This window comes from Gobio gobio, assembly GCF_949357685.1.
Source record: "Gobio gobio genome assembly, chromosome: 22".
NCBI lineage: Eukaryota > Metazoa > Chordata > Actinopteri > Cypriniformes > Gobionidae > Gobio > Gobio gobio.
Window position 1 is genome coordinate 24,761,104 of NC_137118.1, and position 21,727 is coordinate 24,782,830.

Here is a 21,727-nt window from a genome sequence, read left to right on the forward strand (position 1 = left end):
TACCCACCTATTGCCAATCTAGACAACAACAGTAATATAAAGTTTGTTATTAATCTTAATGATTACTAATGAATATTAGCTGTTAAAACATATATTGGAAATATTCAGGGATTTGATAGGTTGCACTGTAGGTTATAGAATCTACTGCATTGTTCATGCATATCCTAGAACACAAACAACGTATAGCCTAATTGTTTTAATCATACCCTCATTGGGGACTAATATTGAAATCCTAGAATTGCGCTTGAGTGAACCAGTCCTGTCTCTACACACAGATTGTGAACACACAGACCGTGACACTAGTGATGCCAGCAGGCTTCTGCACATGCTCAGTGTGTTCCCCCATCATCACATCACGCAAAATCAAACGGAGCAGCCCCTCCAGGAACCGATGCTCACGCATCTGCGACACCCGCGGACGCGCTCTCAGCCTCTCCTGTCCCAGCAGCCGTTTCTCTGTCCGTGTCTTTCGCTGTTCTCCATGCGAGTGCTTTGAGTCGTTGTGAGCGGACAGTGCTGGACTCAGGAGCGGAGGGACATCATCATGTCGTGGGCACTGGACGGATTTCTCTGATAGCTGCATTTGATTATGGAGTTCCACTCTTCATCCGTATTTGAGCAGCACAAAGGTAAAGCACTGCACGCGCGCGCACGCACGCACGCACGCACGCACGCACACACACACACACACACACACACACACACACACACGCACACACGCACACACGCACACACGCACAGACACACACACACACACACACACACACACACACACACACACACACACACACACACACACACACACACACACACACACACACACACACACACACACACACACACACACGAGCTGATAACAAGGAGGTGTTGCCATGGTAATGCTTATCAGTGGGTTTTGCCATAGCCCATCATTTGTTTGGCTTGCCATCTGTTTGTGTGTAGGTATAACCCACCAGAATGAAAAGCACACTAGCGACTATGATTATGCTGATTTGTAAAACATGGGGATGATGGTCACCATCCAAATGTTTCATGAGAAATCCCAGTGTTTTCTGTTGTATTCTGATGAGGTCTCTGTCAGCAGATCCACTGTATGCAATATACCCAACAAGCACCCTAGACAATATAAGCCCAAAGGAATATAATTGGTTGTTAAAGCCGTAATGCTCTCTCAGTATATTTCATGTCATTAACCTTGTCTCCATATCTCCTTAAGAGTTAATTAATTTTCCAGTTGTTGACAACTGTAGGAGTACTACTGAGCTATAAAGGCTCGGATAACTTTATTTGGGAAGAATTTGGAGAGAAACATTTGAGTTTGAATGCAGCCCTTGGAAAGAGCAGGGAAAATGAAAAAAAAACAAACAAACAAAAAAACACTCCATTTGCTGTCTATTATCTATTTAATCTAATGGGTTTCTTGGAGAAACTTATGAGAAATCTCAGTTCTTTTCTATAGGAAAGCCAATAGGTTCAACACCTGCTTGTCTTAACCTGTAGATTTATTAGAAGTAGAAATATAATTGTAGAGTAGGTTGATTAATCTGAAGCTGTGACAGCATTGACAACTTCCCCTTATTCTTCTCTAACGCAGACCTGAAATGTTCAAGCAAAAATGTATCAGTACACAGCATTTTATTTACACCCAACATATGTTATATCCGTTTGATCTGTTTTCCTCTCAGAAGCTGCGGAGGAGGTTGATCTGAATGTGGTGTACCAGGCGGCAGCGAACGGCGACGTCAACATGCTGACCGCCACCATACGAGAGGACCCCTCCATCCTTGAGTGCTGCGATGGGGAAGGTATTCGTTCACACAGCATAAGCACTTATTTTTTATACTCTAAGATCATTTTCAAATTAGTTTTACCCTTGTGAAAACAACCACACTCTGCACAACTGTATTGAATGTGCACTTGTAGTGTACTTTAAATCTTAAAAATATATTTTATATCTCAAAAGTATATTATACACATGTATATTAATGACATAAAAGGGTACTTAAGTGTACTTAAAGGGGACATTTTATTAGGGCTGCTCGATTATGGAAAAAATCATAATCACGATTATTTTGGTCAATATTGAAATCACGATTATGTAACACGATTATTTCACATGACTTTGGGAATGTGATGTATTTATTAAAAATACACCTTTCAACAATTCAATTGAAATTGTAACATTTGTTGTACTTTTTGAACTATTAAAATAAATAATATAACATATATTCAAATCAAAGTATAAAAGTATTCACGTAAAAATGATAACCACAAATAAATAAGATCAACAATATGGTTCGGCTAGATATGCTTTTCATGTACGTCTAACATTAGTTTTCAGGTACAGAAATGTATTAAATGTAACATAACATTGCATATTTGAGTGCATAAATTAAAGATTAATCCTACTAAACTTACAAAAGCTATTCAATCAAGAGCAGTGAGTGATGTCCTTGTCTTTTGTTGTTTGACATTAAACAGACAGCAGTAAAGGCTACTGCCTCTTTAAGACCTAATGATCGGATATGCGTCGTCTTTATCGACTGTATAAAGTTCAATTAAGGCATATACAGACTATGTCTGCTAGGATACTCATCAAGATGGACATGTTGACATACGTTTTGTGTGAGTTTGTCCGTTCAAGAGCAAGACTTGAAAGATAACTCAATATTTGCGCGCTGAGAGACGTGTTCGCGCTCTCGGATGAGTGCACAGAGATACATTCTCTCACAGCGCGCGCGGCTTCTCATTCGCGTCTTCTGGCACTAAACCCGGGTGATGACGGCGAAAACGACTGGTCATATTCGAAAATATGGCAGCACTCGAATGCATTGAGCAAAGTTTACAAAGAGAGAATTATTTGAAAAATATGAGGGGAAAAAAGGACGTTTACACGGCACCCCTGCTCTCGTCAGTTTTTGTTTCTTTATTAGATTGTCATAGCAGGTCACTCTGTTTAATTTTCAAGTGGTTAAACAAATTTGTGGTGTTCCCTTGCGTTGCAACCACTACCATGTTGCAAATCTTGCACGTAGCATGTTTCTGCTCGTCGTCTGATTCCTCGAACCCAAACTGTTCCCAGACAACGGAGTTGGTTTTGCCTTTTTTGCTCACCAAACGCTGTTTTTAAATTCCAGCGGATGATATGCACACGAGTCACGAAACTCACAAACTGAGAGAGTTTGTGGCTTCGGGAGGGGCGGATGTGCGCGTGCGCGTTTCATTCAGAACGCAAGACAAAATAAGAGTGTTCTTGCAAAACTGAACATGGCAAAATAATCGTTTTTTCTCGATTGTACTATTTTGGTGATCGTTGGGAGGCAAAATCGAAATCGAAATCGAAATTCGATTAATTGCACAGCCCTACATTTTATGCCCATTTTTGTTATGTTATATTGGACAGGTGTCCCCAGAATGTGTCTGAAGTTTCAGCTAAAAAAAACCCACAGATTATTTATTGACTATGTTGTAAATGCCCAGTTTTGAAAGGGAAGGGAAAGCATGCTGTTTTCGTGCATGTATCTTTAAATACAAATGAGCTGCTGCTCCCCGCCCCTTTCCAGAAGAGGGCGGAGCCTGTACAGCTCAGGCCTCCTATATAGAAACAATCCAACGCTCTTGCGTGAAGCGGCCTTCTTTTCATTTATGACTTCTAACAAAAAACAGAACAATGTCTAAAAGCTGATATGTGACAAAGGGTACAGCAAACAAGCTGAACAAAACCCAGAACTAAAAACCCAGAAGTTGACCAAAAAAAATAGCGTTTCAGGGCACAAAAGTGGATACAGGCAGTTGACACCCTGTCCACACGAACACGGGTATTTTCAAAACTTCTTCTTTTTCTATGCGGTTTGGCTGTTCATCCACACACAAACGCAGTATCCGGTTACTGAAACGGGACTTTTTTGAAAACTCCGGCCAGGGTGAAGATTTTTAGAAACTCCGATTACAGTGTTGTCGCGTGGATGGTGAAACCGGAGATTTCGTCTTGTTAAGTCAAAGTGTGCGCCGTTCTCGCCTTTGTTTGACGTCAGATTGTGCGCCGTTATCTCTTTTGTTTACATGAGTGTAGGGATGAAACGGTATGGAAATTTAACATCACGATTATAGTGACCCAAATTATCACGGTTATCAATATTATCACGGTTTTGTTCAAACGAGATGAAAGTGTTCAAAAAGAACAGATGCACACACTTAAAACATTTCAACAATTTTTATATTTGAAATTCAACAAACAACAAATAACTAAAGCAGCTCTATGCACTTTTTTAAGATAGATTCTGTGGGATTTCCTTCCTTAATGGCCGTCGTCAATAGCAACGCATAATGCATAAATAATAATAATTTGTCGTAAATATAATCTCTAATATTATCTCTGTAAATATATTCTCAAGCAATATTCGCATCAGTGTTCAGCAATGATGCATTTAAATCTAGCATGTTTTGTGTTAGAGCCCAAACAGTATCCTAGTGAAATAATGCATATCCATATTTCCATATGATTTGACAGTTTATTTTATTAAATATCAAAATGTGTGCATCATACCTGACACCTAAATGATCACTTTACAGTCAGTTTTATGACTGTTATTCTCTTCAAATGCTATTGAAGTTTGAAACGTGTATAACGTTACCAATGTTGTCTGTAACTTTAGAGACGGTCCCTAAATTCGCCAGCGTTATGCCAGTCATATCAGATGCGCTGATGTGGTTCTGCTGTGTTCGTTTGAAACTATTTTCGCTGCTGAAATAGAACAAAAACAGTCGATCACTCTATGATGAGTGAATCTCCTGCATACGTTTATCTCTGCTTTGAGTGCAGATTTCAGCGAGTGAGTGCGGCGCGCCGCGCGCTCTGAACGCCTCTGATTATGAGACACTGCATTCATAAAGTCAATAGAAACACGTGTGAGTGGTTATAATGCGCAATGCGATTATAACAGATGGCTTTTGAGAAGACTATAATAAGTTCAACAGCCAGAGTGACTAGTGTGCAGCCAAAATAACGTTAACGTTACCCACAATTGGCGGTTGTTAATGTCGAGCCCTGAATATTATCCCTTAAATGTCACCCTAGTCTTGTCTGAATTTGTTCGTTCGCTTCACGTTATTATTTCCCAGACGTAGGTTTGGTATTGAGGTCAAAGTCCACTTGCCTTGCGTTCGTAGTTTTGAAGTGTTCACCCTATTACAGCGACTTTCTTCTGGCATGTTCTGCAGACGGGGTGACCATCTTAGATTAAGTTTCCCTCAGGACTTTTGTAAAAGCCAAAATATGACAACACCTCAGATTTGGTCCTTTTAGAGGCTGAACAATCTCCCAGTGCTGTCACTGCCTTCTGCCATTTCTTCTCATTCAAAAACAGCGGTGCGCTGCGTCAGACTGATGCTGACTGGACATGATTTACCGCGAGTTTTCACAATCGTGATAATCACACGCGGTTTTAATGATAATTAAATTTTCTACGATATTACTAACCGTCACTAAATTTTATCGTGGTTTATCGTGAAACCGGTAATCGTTTCATCCCTACATGAGTGGAGTCTATGCAATGGCGGACGTAGCTTTTAATAACTCTGCTAACAGCGCTTATCAAATGTATACAGATACATGCGCAGTTATCTCATTGTATTGCAGAACAGAGGCGCCAGAATTCAATTATACAAAATAGTAAGGCAAGTGTGTGAAGCTATTACAGTCCACTTGGGCCCTGCCCCTGTCTATATAAAGTTACCTGTCACTGAGTCCAGTAAAGGAACTTGTAGAAGGGTTTCACTGAGCCCATGGCATCCCTCAGTGCATCAATGCCGTGGATGGGACCCATGTGGAAATCAGGCAGCCAATCATAGCGTGATTTTGCTTTTTCATGTGGACAGAGATTTTTCTAAAACCATGCTTGTGTGGACGCGATTGTTTTTTAAAACGGAGGAGGAAAAACTCTGGTTATAAAAATACCCGTGTACGTGTGGACTAGGCCTGAGACAGAGCACGACATGTTATATTACACTTTGAACTACACACACTTGAGGGGAACGTAATCAGTACATATACAATACAATTTAATATATAAAACTGACATTTGGATATTTGATTTAACAGTGTCAAAATGTTTACTGCACACATAGGCATACTGAGTGTCAGGATCCCAAAATGTACCCATTCTTCCTGCTGATGCTTCACGTTTTATTGCCTGTATCCACTTTTGTCTCCTTAAACACTCGTTTTTGTGGGTCGACAGCTTATAAAAACGTATTTATGTGTTTTTTAGCTTGTTTAGCTTGTCATAAATGACAAGGAGGCAGCCTCACGCAATACAAAGTTAATGGAGAGCATTGGATTGTTTTATCCCCCGGTGTGGGCGTGGCCTAAATGCGATCTGTCTCTATGCCCTGTTAAAAACCAAGGCTGTGTTCGAAATTGCCCCCTATACCCTAATTCACTATCCCTACATTACTCCACATATAGTCCACTTGAAGGAGTGAATGAAAACGAGTCAATTTGATTACTGAGTGTGCTAGAAGGGCTTTAATAAAATATTTAATTATCAATCAAAAAGGAGTTTCTACCTTTATGATATTACGCTGTAGCCATATTGGAAATGGATGGATGGATGATTTAGCTGGGGGCACTATCTGCTGGAAAGACGCAAGATTTAATTCTGCGCATCATCGCATCATGCATTATGGGTATTCTCTAGCCATTGAGTGTACATTGGTTGTGGTGCATTGTGGGATTGAATGAGTGCACTCGATAACGTCCACTATGGTTTCGGACTCCACTACAAATGGCTGTCCCCTCAAATAATGCCCTTTTGAAAAGGGATAGTTCGCCCAAAAATGAAAATTCTGTCATTAATTACTCACCCTCATGTCGTTACAAATCCTTAAGACCTTCGTTCATCTTCAAATGAAGATATTTTTGCAGAAATCCGAGAGCTCTCTGACCCCTCCATAGACAGCTATTTAATGAACACTTTCAAGGCCCAGAAAGGTTGTAAAAACATAGTTAAAATCGTCCATGTTACGCCAGTGGTTCAACCTTTTATGAAGCAACGAGAATACTTTTTGTGTGCAAAAACAAACGAAAATAACTTTATTCAACAATTTAATTCTTGCCTGTGTCAGTCTCCTACACAGTTTACGTTCACGAGTTCACACTTACAAATAAGTCAGATAGAATAAATGGTATGCGTATTTGGTGTGCTGTCCGAAGAGAGGGCTCCGAGCTCGGTATTTGGCCCGAACCCAGAGTACTCCCCCCGTATCTCTGGTTAGGAAAGTAACCTGGTGAGTGTGAGGAAGACGGGGTGGTGGAGGGATGCTGAAAACCTGTCAAGGAACATTGGTTGACATTGGAGTTGACTGGGTATTTATATAGCCCTCCACTTGTGCTGATTGGGTAGACATGTTGATTAGTGATTGCTGACAGCTGGTTGGAATGACATAATGATTGGATAGGTGCTCCTCCCGAACTTTGTTAATGAAACATCATTTGTAAATAGTGCAACGCTTTCGAATTCATGTCAGAGACTGACATGGAAGAGAAGAAATAGTTGTATAAGAGGTTGTTATTTTTGTTTTGTATTTTTGCTCACAGAAAGTATTCTCATCGTTTCATAAAATTAAGGTTGAACCACTGGAGTCACATGGAGTATTTTAACAATGTCTTTCTGGGCCTTTGAAGTGGTGATTACACTGAAGTCTATGTGGGGTCAGAAAGCTCTCGGATTTCATCAAAAATATCTTAATTTGTGTTCCAAAGATGAACAAAGGTCTTACGGGTTGGAAGCGACATGAGAATGAGTAATTAATGACAGAATTTTCATTTTTGGGCAAACTAACCCCTTAAGTATATTATTTTAAAGTTTATTATTACAGTAATACGTACTCTTTTTAAAGTACGATAAAGTGTACTTTTTTAACAAGGGTAGTCCTTCTGTTGATACATCAGACCTGTCATGATACTAAAGGCTGTAGTATTTCAGATGCAAGTTGGCCATTGGGATTGTGTTGTTAATGGTGTTTGTTTGCCAAGGCAACTATCACTGTTGCTCATAGTTAGGGTTACCAATTTGAAAAAAACCCTAACACTATGCAGAATTTTGAGGATAGGTGTGCTTTACATAGATGCGATATTTAGAAACCTATATGCAATTGAGGGTGGGATGGTGCCAAGCAACCACCACTTGGCAGCCATCCACAACCCTAATTAGGAAAAGGTATTTCATGAGAGGATTCATCGCTCAAAATCTGAATACCTCTGATTGTCATACAATCCACACATTCAACAAAGCTGAGACAGAAATAAGCCATCATCATAAACAGATTACAGTAGGGCTGACGTACATTGAAATTTTAATGAGAACTGCTGTTAAGCACTGCGTTTCTGACTGCTTGTGTCTTGACGACAGGCTCCACACCGCTGATGCATGCTGTATCTGGAAGACAGGTGGATACGGTGAAACTGCTGCTGAAGATGGGAGCTTCTATCAATACACAAGATGCCTGTGGACGGACGTCCCTCTCTCTAGCGACATACCTTGTAAGAAAACGCTCTCAGGATCACTTCCTTTAAAAAAGCAATATTATGTATAGTTAAAAACATTGCATTGTGCCAGCTCCTCTCTTCCCAGTCTGTCAGTAACACTCTGAGGGTGCATTTCCCGAAAGCATTCTGGGTCAAGTCGAGCCACGAACAACGGATCATGCGAGATTCCAATTCACAGTTCATCACTTAGCACAGCAAGTGATGAACTGTGAATTGGAATCTCGCATGATCCGTTGTTTCCGGAAGAAAGCACTGAACGCAACAGAGAAAATAAATAAATAAAAATAATTTTTTAAAAACTGAACGTAACAGAGACTAGTGCTTCCAAAGGATACACACTAAAGAGATGGCGGATTATTCAACCGTGGCTCGACTTGTCGAGACTGTTTTCCAAGATGGCTCCTGTTTGTATACGCGTAATGTACTGTCTTTATAAAGTATCTTCTTATTAAACTGTTTGTTCACTTACAAAGTTCTCAATGCTTCGGTTTGCATGTAGGGACCCTCATTATGCTACCGTGTTAGTGTGAGGCTATTTTGAGCCTTGTTAGTGGTATTAACTAGTGATTTAATTTTACTTATTCTATGCCCCATACTAGCGTTATAAGCTAATCTGTTTTTAGAGATAAAACTCTTTACATTCGATTTTCATGAAAACGCATCCCAGAGAACGATCTACTCGGTAACCATGTGTTAATTACCCCTAGATTCATTTTTCACCGGAGTTGTCCTTTAAGCAGTGAGTTACATCGTTGTACGGGTAACACACCCCTGTTTAGTTCCTCTCTTTATGAAGCCCCTCCTTCTGAAAAGCACAATGTGCTCTGATTGGTCAGCTGGACCAGTGTGTTGTGATTGGTCAAGCGCTTCAGGCATGTTTTGGAAATGTCCCACCCCTTACCATAACTGAGTTTCAACACACTACAAACTAACTCAACCAGACCCCATCCCTTTATTCTGTGTATGTCTTAGGCGGGAATTATTTAAATGAAGAATATTGTCACTAATGCCACCCTAAGCACTTTCGTCCACACTTTAGTGTCTTAATGCAGCTTTTACTGTTGGGTGGAAGTCTGTCTGCTTGCGGGCTCGGCAAAAGTGTGCATCGAGGGCGCATATGTGAGCACCCTTCTGACAACTAAAATGACAAATGGGACACTCTACGGTCTTCTGGACCGCATGAACACGTGCACCCGACGGCCATTTTAAGTCCACAAGACCGTAAGTGCATGAAGTGTGCTATTTGGGACAGGGCCTATGATGTGTTCGTACCTGGAAGAAAACTCAAAACTACAATAGAGGCGTTTCAGGGAGTTCAGAAACAGTGCGCACTGATATAGAGAACAACTCCCGCTGGAGGGACATTGTGCTTTAGAACTTTGCAGGGCTTTTTCATTCTCAAACAGCAACATTACACACTAAAGAAGGTTGAACATAATAGGTCCTATTTAAAAATGATATTTTCTGCCTTGTTTGTGTGCACTGTTGTCAGTGGATTCTTCAGCATGTTTATAAACTTTCATGCACAAATTTGTAGTGACCTTCATTTCATTGACTGAATTAAATGGTTGTTTATTTTGAATGACTTTTACTGTAATTTGGTCTGGTGGTTTTTGTCTTCTGCAGGGTTGGCTGGAAGGCTGTGTGTGTTTGCTTCGCAACGGGGCAAAACAGAACATTCCTGATAAGAACGGACGCTTGCCAATTCATGCTGCTACTGCTGAAACTGACTTCAGGTAACAAGGAAAACAGAATTTGTTATTGCAAATACGTTAATGAAACAAGAAGTAGCACGTAGTAGTACAGTACAATTACTGTAAACAAAAAACATTACATCACCCACCCTTTGTTGTTTTGTAATAAAATCATTGCAAAATTGTGTTCCAAATGTTATTTAGTCTTGTTTAGTTAGTTGGCTTCATCAGTAGGCTCATGGAATTCAACCCATGTCAGCCATTAATTTGTGTGAACAACAATAGATGCAGTTTAGTGGATCTTCCGCCTTCTAACTGTCCATTTAGCAGAACACTTGCTATGCATATGACAAGATGAAGAGATGGTAATTAGAAAACAGGTGCAAAGGAAATCTCAGCCAATCAAAAGTGATTTTTTACACTTAAAACCTCTTTTTTTATGTTATGAACATCCATCAACAGATAACATGGACTGGAAATGTCTATGTTAAGACAAGATAATAAGATATGTTAAAGGGTTATTTCACCCAAAAATTAAAATTCTGTCATTAATTACTCACCCTCATGTCATTCCAAACCCGTAAGACCTTCATTCATCTTCGGATCACAAATGAAGATATTTTTGCTGAAATCCGAGAGATCTCTGACCCCTCCATAGACAGCAATTTAATTAACACGTTCAAGGTCCAGAAAGGTTGTAAAACATTGTGTCACGAGTTCACACTTACATCAAATTAAATGGAGTAAAGATTATGCGTATTTGGCGTGCTGTCCGGGGGAGGGCTCCGGGGGAGGAATTTTGGCCCGAACCCAGAGTATCCCCCCCATGATGAAGATAGTCTAGAACTAGACTGTATTGCATTATGGATTGAGTTGACGTCTAATAGGTTTTTATTCAATCAAAGTAAGGAGATGGGGTGGTGGAGGGATGCTAAGAAACTGTCTACGAAAGGAAGGTGAGTCAGCTGTATATAAACGCTCCTGTTGTTGATTGAATTGATTAGTTCAGTATGCTCCACTCGTGTTTAATTAGGTTTTAATTATCTGGACGTGCTCCACTTGGGTTTGATTAGGTTACATTATCTGGCGTGCTCCATTATTTAGATAGGTTTAATTATCTGGACGTGCTCCTCCCGAAATTAGTTACTAAAACGTCCATGTGACTTCAGTGGTTCAACCTTAATTTAATGAAGTGATGAGAATCATTTCTGTGCGCATAAACAAACAAAAATAACAACTTTATTCAACAATCTCTTCTCTTCCGTGTCAGTCTCCTATGCAGTTTACATTGGTCAGCTCCTGCGTCAGCATCACACGCATGCGTTATGTTCAGTGGCGGTTCTAGACCACGGTAACTATGGGGGCCAGGCAGGGGCCACTTGTGCTTTTAGGGGGCACACGTTAACATTTATCTTAACCAGTAGATAATTAGGTAGTTCACCTGAAAATTCTATCACCATTTACTCACCCCCATGTCGTTCCAAATAGGACTTTCTTATGTTGAACACATTTTATTTATAACTTATAACATTTATAACTTATTTATTTTATTAAACTGTTGTATAAGATCAGTAGGCCTATCGCATTTGCACTCATGCTATTCTGGGTAGAAAAACAGAACTTGTGTGATATTGCACTCGTTACTCATGTTATATTGCTTAGTCTATATCATGATGTAAATGTGAGGGCGTTTTCACACTGGCAGTTTAGTTTGAATAATTGGTAATGTGAAAGTTGTCATGCGGACCCGGGTGAGCTGAGCTCAGGGGAACTGAATTCGAGACTGCCTGAAGGAGGTAGTCTGAGCTCGGTTGCGCAAATTGCGCTCGAGCTGTGCTGCGATTCATGGGAATTTGAAAGCAACAAGCTAATACGACTAGCGGGCCAGTGGCGGACCACTGGAGGCAAAGTTGGCGGCCCACCGGGGGCCAGCTGGCATTTTGCTCATCGTTTTCCTAGCGGACCACCGGCGGCAGCCACCACTTTTCCGACAGTGGTCCGCTACCGAGCCGCTGGTTTATAATAAATGTTTTCTGGCCACCCACGGACGATCCACTGGTCATATGATTCACAACTGGGTAATTATAGTTAGATCCACTATAATAATATTTAATGCAATAATGAATCAAAAACAAAGTACACAACTGCTAATAACCATTGTATATGTATTTTTTTGGATAGAGGCAACACAAATGCGTAGCTAAACAAATGGAAATAAACATAAAATAACTATAAACATTATGATAGCCTATTCAAAATATGTACTTTTGTTAATATATATATATATATATATATATATATATATATATATATATATATATATATATATATATATATATATATATATATAAACAGGATACATAAGACTGTATTATATATTATAAGATTAAGACTCGGGTGCGCAAGAAAAGTAACCTGCGCATGCATTTTATCAGATGACGGTGTATTTAGTTCAATACAACACATGTGTAAGGGATGATAGTGTTGATGATTTACCTTGGATACGAGCGAGAGGGAGCCTGCGGTGTATTCGCGGTGTAGAACGCGCTCTGACGCGGACCACAACAAACGTGCCCAGTGTAAAAACGCTCTGAGTCTAAAACTCAAACAGGGGCATTTCTGCCGCATATCTTGAATTTTATGGACATTCTGGCACTGAAATGGTTTGGTTAACGACATTCTAACAATACAGGTTTTGGAACAACACGAGGGTGAGTTACATTAGGTGTTTTTATTTTCTTTTAGGGGGAACTAACCCTTTATTTTATTCCCAGATTATTGAAAGTCTTTTATTTGGCCATGTACTGTATCACTCGATCTGCAGTCTCTACACGTGAAGTAAAATCATTTCAAGTTCATTTATTTATTTGAAAAGTAATGTATCTGTAATATGATCATGCATGCTCAATTTATAAAAGTAAAACTAAACCATTTATTTTACATGTTTTGTAGCCTACCTGCTCTCTGTTAGCAGACTCTTCGCAAAGTTAGCATAGACATCAAAACAAACATCTAATACTCTATAAGCAACACTGGACAATTGGATAAAATAATATTAATTCTCGCTATATGTGAACAAGACTGAAATTACATTATTCTGTATCTTTTCTCGGGTATGCCTATCTCTGTCATATTCGCACATGAACGGTTCTTTCATTGCGTTGGTCATAATTTATCTTTGGCTGCATCTTCCTAATTCGGAATATGATCAAAGATTACATATGTGGACGTGTTCGGAGAAATTAGCCATTGAAAAAATATATTTTAACTACCAGTAAATGAACGAAATGACTGAATGGAATTCAAAGTCGTCAAGTCAGTAAAATTAATCTCCAGTAGCTATCACTGCTGCGTAAGGGTGCAGTTACATTCAACACAACGTGTATAAAGAGAGCTTATTTTATCTATAATCAAGAGCGTAGCAACCGCTATAGCCCGCGTTTTACAACCATTTGAGCGAATGCAGACTGAGTGACGAATCATTCATAAACAGACATCACTTGCCTGTTTACTGTCAACAGCCTCCTCATTGCTTCTCTGCATTGGTTATTGGTTATGACACAATAAAGTGCTCTTTTCATCACACACCGCCACAGCAAAAAACGCACATTGCAACCAGTTTCAGAACATTGTTTGGTGCGATGTGATTCCAAATTTACGGGGGCCAGAGGGGGGGCCAGGCTTGTTGACACGGGGGCACCGGCCCCCCTGGCCACCCCCCTAGAACCGCCACTGGTTATGTTGCTCACGTGAACATCATCGGCCAATGGTAAGCCGGCGTTCTGGCGTAGCTCTGAGGTAACTTTGAAGCACTGGACTGTATTTACTACGTCAACAGTGTAGGAGACTGACACAGACGTGAAGAAATTGTTGAATAAAGTCGTTATTTTAGTTTTTTGCGCACAAAAAGTATTCTCGTCGTTTCATAAAATTAAAGTTGAACCACTGGAATCATATGGACGATTTTAACGATGTCTTTGCTTCCTATCTGGTCCTTAAAAGTGTTCATTAAATAGCTGTCTATGGAGAGGTCAGAGAGCTCTCGGATTTCATCAAAAATATCTTAATTTGTGTTCTGAAGATGAACAAAGTTCTTGGACAGGTTTGGAACGACATGAGGGTGAGTAATTAATGACAGAATGAACTAACCCTTTAAAGTAAATATGAAACCAAAAATAAATTTTCTTAATTCACTTTCCTTGATTCATCAGTGCCTGTTATTCTGAAAATAGTCTTCAAAATAATAATAATTGTCATGATCATGTTGTGTTTAGGTTCATTGTCATGTTCTGTTTTTTTCCCACTTCCTTTGTATTTGCCTGAGTTCTTGTTGATTGTTGGTTGTCATTGTTTCTGATTAGTTCACACCTGTTCCCTTTTGCATTGATTATCATTTATTCTGTATTTAATCCTTCATCTTTCCTCAATTCATTGTTCTGTGATGTCAATGTTTAATGTGTTGTGTTTATTGGTTACAAAGTATCTTTATGGTTCTTTCCGCGTCACACATCGTCTTTTGGATATTAAAGTGCATCATGACAATAATGTGCTCTGCCTCTGAAAATAAATGCTCGATTTCAGCTGATCTCACCAACCCCTCCAACCAACCAAATCATTTCCTTTTCCTGACTTAGAAAATCAACGGCTTCATTTTTTCCTCATTGATTATATGGTTCACGTTTAGTTATGGAATTAAAATTGGTGTATGCAGCATGTATAGAACAATAAACATGCTTTGTTTGTTTGTTTTAGGCTCATGGCTGTTCTGCTGCAGCAGTCAACACTGTGTGAAATCAATCATCAAGATAATGAGGTGAGTCACGGAAAGCTGCATTCGCCGTGTCCGCACTGTCTAGTGGTCTTTGTTTTCAAGCACTCAAGTCACTCGCACATGCGCTGTTGTTTTTTTGTTTGTTTTTCTTTACATGCGCTGTTTTTTGAATATCCATGGACCGCGTGGTTAGGAAAATTACGTCACATGGAGTGCGGACCATTGTGAAATGTGGACAGTGAAGAACTTTGGGCTTTAAGTTTGGTGTCTTTTTTAAAGAAGACACATGGCCAAGTACTGCGGAAGTAAAAAAAGTGAAATTTAAAAAAAAAAGTTATAGAAGTTTAAGTTTATTGTTATGAAAAAGTATTATACAAAATAAAATTTTCTAATTTAATATGAAATATTTTCCAAAACATGTTTTACTCTAAAACGCAGTGAAAAAATCAAAGCCATAAATCTAAACTAGTTGTGTTCCAAATTTGAGGTTGATATCTCCAAAAATTAGCTTTCAGTAAGATCCACTAGATCAGGGGTTTTCAAACTATATGATGCCAAGGACCCCCAAATATGGGTTCAATATATCCATCTATATATTTTTATGTATGGAAAAAACATTTAAACTGTTAGATAAATAGTAAGTGTGACATTATAAATACAACATATTGTTTCCAAACTTAAATTGGCTATACTTAATGTTGAATAAAAATTATTTATATAAGCAACTTTCACAATAATTTTATAAAAGAGTTCGAATTTTTGGTCCATTTTTGCTTTTTCTTTTTATTCTCTGAGATTTTCTGGGGACCCGTTAGAACCCAGTTTGAAAACCCCTGCACTAGATTAAATGAATTTCCAATGCAGGCTTTTTGCACACACACTGTAAAATGAAAGGTTTTACTTTGAAGTATATTTCAAAAAATTTTGTTTTAATAATCTTTTGTCTTGCTTCAAGGAAGTACACTTATTTTGATATGTAGACTAACATGTTTATGACTAGCATATGTAAAATACTATAATATAAAAAGTACTTTTTAAAATTACATATATAATTTTAACTGTACTGTCTTAAGCCCAATTTATACTTCTGCGTCGTGTGTGAACTGTAGCTACGATGTAGCCTGACGTGCCACTCTCCAAAAATGTAACAATGTGTCAATTCTACGCGGACCACAAATGCTGTGATTGGTCTGCCAGAACCCCTCCCTCAGGGGTTATCATGCTCCCTCTACATGTGTAATTGAATGTCGACGCGGACAACAACGTAGAAGTATAAATGAAAATTGATGCGTAGCCCACGGCATAGAGGCTCTGTATGCTTTCGAATCATTCTCGCTGTACTCTGAAGTCATACACCGATCGGTCTGCGCAGCACCACTTCAAGTCAAACACACATATTGTCAGAAAGAAAAAAAATCTTAACGGCCTATAATAGGCTTGTATTTCTTTATTTTGAATGTAGGGTGACAAATATTGATGATCTGGATGCATATTGCTGGGTTTCATGTAAAAAGGCTTGCTCTCTGTGTGGTCATACTTATACATTTTCATACACTTTCATCCATTTGTAAAAAGCATGGTTATTGTATCATGCTGTGCTGTCCTTTTGGCCTTTAGATAACAGTAGGTTTGTTGTATTTTTGCGTTGTGCAGGGAAAAATTTTCACTGTCATCTGATGCTCCATTTGCTGCTATAAAGTAACAGCCATGAGCATTTGTGTAACCTGTATAACCCTCTGATTGTGCTTTGGTAGGGAATGACAGCTCTTCACTGGGCTTGTTTCCATAACCGACCAGAGCATGTGCAGGCGCTGCTGCAGAAAGGAGCTGACCCGACACTTGTGGACAAAGATTTTAAAACAGCGCTTCACTGGGCTGTGCAGGTACATATCATAAACAAATACATCATTCTGAAGTGTTATTACAGTAGTGTTATATTGTATTGGTATACTATAGCACACTAATTCATACTCTATTATATACATTTCATTTCCTAGTAAGGTAGACAAATGTCATGATTCATCATGAAATGTAATACTATTTATGTCTTAAAAATTCATTGTGAAAGATGGTTTATATATGTACATTGCAAGTAGGGGTGGGCGATATGACCAAAATTTCACAATATGAGGAATGTTATTTCACGATAATTATTTTTAATTTAATTACCGATTTCAATATCACAAAAAAGATGAATAACAAAAACGGTCAATCTCAGTAAACAGAGAAAAATTAGAACAAAGAATAAAAATATGATCAAAGAAACTAATTACAAGCAATATACTGCAAAATCTAAAATAGAACAAAGACTACAAATGGAACAAATTAATTAGACCTACCTGAAAAACTTAGTAATAAGAAATAGAAATAATACATAGAAAATAACTTAGAAATAAGAAATAGGTACTACATAAATTGTATAAAGTAATCAAATGTTAATCAAATCTCAACTGTTCATGTTCACTTAAGACATACACGACTGTGTTTCCAATGATACTAGCAAAGACAGGTATTTTGACGAGTGTGTATTTGACCGTTCAAGCCCAATAATGCGCCAAAAACAACTCAGTTCAAGGCTTCATGTGTGCGTGTCTCTCACAAAGCTAAGAAACAGTCTCAGAGACAACGTATGCATATACCGAAATGAGTCCTCTTTTGCTGCTTATTGCGCTTCAGCAGTTTAAAATCACTTTCTTTTTAAACCGCATGGCTTAAAAACGCATTCAAATAATAATCTTTCGTGGCGGCATAGTGCGAGTACGTCACATGAGCATAACCGCGATAGAGACGATAGTCCGAAACCATTTGACAAATTTAAATCGGTTAATCGGATCTACCGGTTTATCGCCCACCCCTAATTGCAAGTTGATAATTAATTTATATGTCTCATTGTTTTTTAACTATGTGGCAGAGTGGCAGCCAGTTAATGTGTTCCCTCATTCTTGACCATAATCTGGGCTCCTCTGTGATCAATTATGATGACGAGAATGGGAAGACCTGCGTTCACATTGCCGCCGCTGCAGGTTTCAGTGACATCATCTATGAACTGTCTCGAATTCCTGAGACCAACTTGCAAGCTTTGGACGTGGATGAACGGTACAGTAAACATGTTGTGGGATATTTGAGTGGAGTTCATATGAAGTGCTTTTTTGTTTACCAGAGGGACAACTAAGACAAAACTTGGTTTTGCTAGCAACAGTGTTTAACAGAGAATTTTTGCCATTGGTTTGGAGGACAATATGTCACTTTTATTTGTGATGGGGCAGAACTCTAGTATCACCGTAGAAGCACTGTAGCAGACGTTTCCTTAAAATGTCAAAATTCTTAAAGGGGACATATTATGCCCCTTTTAAAAGTCTTGATTTTGTTTTTGGGGTCTATGCTTGAATGTTCAAAAAACACATTATTATTTTTCACATATTTGACATTGTTGCAAGCTCTTCTTTTCCCAGTCTGTCAGTAACACTCTGTTTAGTTCCTGTCTCTATGAAGCACCTTCTGAAATGCACAATGTGCTCTTATTGGTCGGCTGGACCAGTGTGTTTTGATTGGTCAAGCGCCTCAGGCATGTTTGGGAAATGTCATGCCCCTTCCCATAAGTAGAGTGTCAACACACTACTAACTAACTCAACCAGGCCCCCCCCCTTTATTTTGCGTATGCTTTGGGCGGGAATTATTTAAATTAAGAATATTGTGACGTGTTCATTCCCAGAAGAAAACTCAAGACTACAATGGAGGCATTATAAGGAGTTTAGAAACAGTGTGCACTGATTTCACAAGTTCAACTTACAAATAAGTCAGATAGAATAAATGGTATGCGTATTTGGCGTGCTGTGCGAGGAGAGGTGAGGAGATTGCTGATGACGAGTTGTTTGGATAGATAATTTGAATGTGCTCCTCCCAAACTTTGTTAATAAAACATCATTTAGAGAATAACTCCCTTTGGAGGGACTTTGGAACTTTGTAGACCTTTTGCTCAAACAGCAACATTATACACTAAAGAAAGCTAATAATAGGACCACTTAAGTATGAACCTAAAAAATAGTAAGAATAGAGCGTTTTTATGTATGAACACACTTTTTTAGTGTTTAGTAAGTTGCTTGTGTGAGATGGTGGTCCAGTGGGTTAAACCATGGAACTGATACGCAGAAGGTTGCTGGTTCGATCTCAGCGGTCACCACCAGTGTGTCCTTGAGCAAGGCACTTTACTTCATGTTGCTCCAGTGGGATTGTCCCTGTAATAAGGGCACTGTAAGTCGCTTTGGATAAAGGCGTCTGCCAAATGCATAAATGTACTTACAGTATACTTTACATTTAGAGCACATTACTGATGGATAACAGTGGCAGTTCCTTAGTGTGCTTATTGTGATGTCATATTCTTAACCATGAGCCCAACACCTCCATATTCTTTATTATTATACAACATAATATCTGTTTTTCTATCAGGACCCCTCTTCACTGGGCTGCTGCAGCCGGTAAAGATGACTGTGTGCAGGTATTGTTGGAGCTGGGAGTGGAGCCCAACCCTCGAGATATTAATGAGAACACGCCACTCACATACGCCATGTACTGTGGTCATACTGCATGCATCAAACTCCTGTCCACAGAAAACAGGTTTGTCATTTTGTAAAAATTTTTTGAAAAAAAGATTTGCTGAATACATATTGACATATCTATGACTTTTTTTTAAAGAAGCAATGCCCTCTTAGTGTCAATAACTGGCTACCACCCATTAACATCAATAACTGCAACTAAACACTCCCTATAGTAGAGTTACCCCAAAAGTTTATTGAAAAGTTTGGTAAAAACGCACAGAAGGCAGATTCCCAGGTGCAGAGACAGAAACAAATCAGGCAGTTGACAGAGAGGAATGGGATTCTGAGAAACAACTGAGGGTTGAGAGCCAGGAGAATAGTTAATTTAGGCAACCAATCCAAAGGGCTAGGCGAGTGTCACATCAAGAGAATGGCAGTGTGTCATAACCAGGGAGGGCATTCAGAATATTGGGCAGAGCAGGAGAGTGAGAGCAGGCACCAAGACTGGGTGGGGTGGGACGGATGACAGCTCCCATCATAAGGCAAAATGTTTTCAGGAAGTGGGAGAGAGCATCTGGCTTCGAATTTTTGGAGCCAGACGATAAGACAAAGAAAAGTACCCATTGATCCTGCCTCTAATTCAGTCTTTTGACTGAGCTGATGTATTTGAGGTTCCTATGATTGGTCCACACCACAGATGGGACCACTATGGGTGTAACGGTACACAAAACTGACGGTTCGGTAGTACGTACCTCGGTTTTGAAGTCATGGTTTGATATGGGTTTGGTACAGCAGGGGAGAGAAAACTAAATATAAAATTGCTTGAGTTACTGAACAAATTGTGTCTGTCCTTAAATTAATTCAATTATAACTAAAAGTTTCTTAAAGATAATGCTGTAAACTATATAGGGAGCCCTTACTTGCACATACTTGAAACTAGGCTCTAATTGAACGATTACACAACATATGATACGTTTCAGTAAGTTGTAATGTGTCCTCAACATACCTTCAGATGTTGATTCATGTTTATTCTTTGACTAGGGAGAGATGATCTCTCCCTAGTCAAATGATACGATAAGAGATGATCGTGCTCACTCGCGCGCTGCTCTGCCGCTTGAACCGACGCACCTATACAGTGATCAGTCACACCACATTAAAGAGCGTCAAAACGGCATTTATCGTTTGAATTTCGTGATAAAATGGACAGAATACTTTATTTGTTTGTGTGGGAACTCGGATTGAAGTATGTTCCGTGCGTAAAACAAGCCTACTGTTAACTGTTAAAGCTTGCATTGCTACCGTTCGGTACACATGTGCACCGTACCGGAAGTCCTGTACCGAAACGGTTCGGTACAAATAAGTCTACCGTTACACCCCTAGGGACCACAGACCCTTCCAACTATACCCCTTTTCCACCAGAATGAACCGGGTGCTAGTTCAGAGCCAGTGCTAGTGCCAGTTCGTAGTTGGTTCCACTGACGAGCTTTCTAAGAACTGGTTTGCCTTTCTACATGCTAGAGAGCCACAACAGAGCCAGGTCTTACGTCACTGTATACGTCTTATCTTTCTCAGCAACGCTAGCGAGACAGCGGGAAACACAAACATACCAGGCCTGTTCGAGATGCATCGCAGCTGTGCAAACCGATCCGCATATGATATCAAAAAACTGCATGAGTGAATAAAAAGCATAAGGAGTCATATGCTCTCGTTGTACTTGTTGTCATACGGCGTTTGTTCTGCACAGCACCGATGCATCTCGAACAAGCCTTCCATCAACAATGGCAAACGTTGCGTTACTATTGATGCAAATGGCTTTACGATTCTACATCGGCATTAAAACACAGTGAATTCAACGCATTCATGCAGCTCGTCGTAATTTGTTTAGACGGAGATTACAAACGAGCAGCAGCTGTTAGCTCAATTAGCTGCTATTAAAAAATGGCGGTAACATGTTTGTGTTCGTCTTGTTGGCAGGGTACCCGCGGGATCTTAAAAAGTCTTAAATGTCTTTAAATTTCAAAATCAAAATTTTAGGCCTTAAAAAGTCTTAAATTCGCTGAAGTATTGAGTTCTAGGTCTTAAATAATTTTAAACGGGTCTTAATTTTCCTACGTCCATGTAACGCTACCTCTTGCTCATTGAAATGCTCCGGCAGCGCTTTAGTGTGTGTGTGTGTGTG

At 39.3% G+C, this 21,727-nt stretch overlaps 1 protein-coding gene across 1 annotated transcript in view; it reads left to right on the plus strand.

Moving 5' to 3' along the window:
* The first annotated feature begins 551 nt into the window (after window positions 1-551).
* The window catches only part of ankrd55 (ankyrin repeat domain 55), a 36,469-nt gene continuing 15,293 nt past the window's right edge, over window positions 552-21,727 (plus strand). The window contains exons 1-8 of the mRNA XM_079804372.1: window positions 552-629; window positions 1,686-1,805; window positions 8,412-8,542; window positions 10,175-10,284; window positions 14,995-15,055; window positions 16,768-16,896; window positions 17,925-18,109; window positions 19,460-19,627. Of these exons, the coding sequence (XP_079660498.1) occupies window positions 590-629; window positions 1,686-1,805; window positions 8,412-8,542; window positions 10,175-10,284; window positions 14,995-15,055; window positions 16,768-16,896; window positions 17,925-18,109; window positions 19,460-19,627 (944 nt within the window). The 5' untranslated portion in view covers window positions 552-589. The remainder of the gene's footprint in view (window positions 630-1,685; window positions 1,806-8,411; window positions 8,543-10,174; window positions 10,285-14,994; window positions 15,056-16,767; window positions 16,897-17,924; window positions 18,110-19,459; window positions 19,628-21,727) is intronic.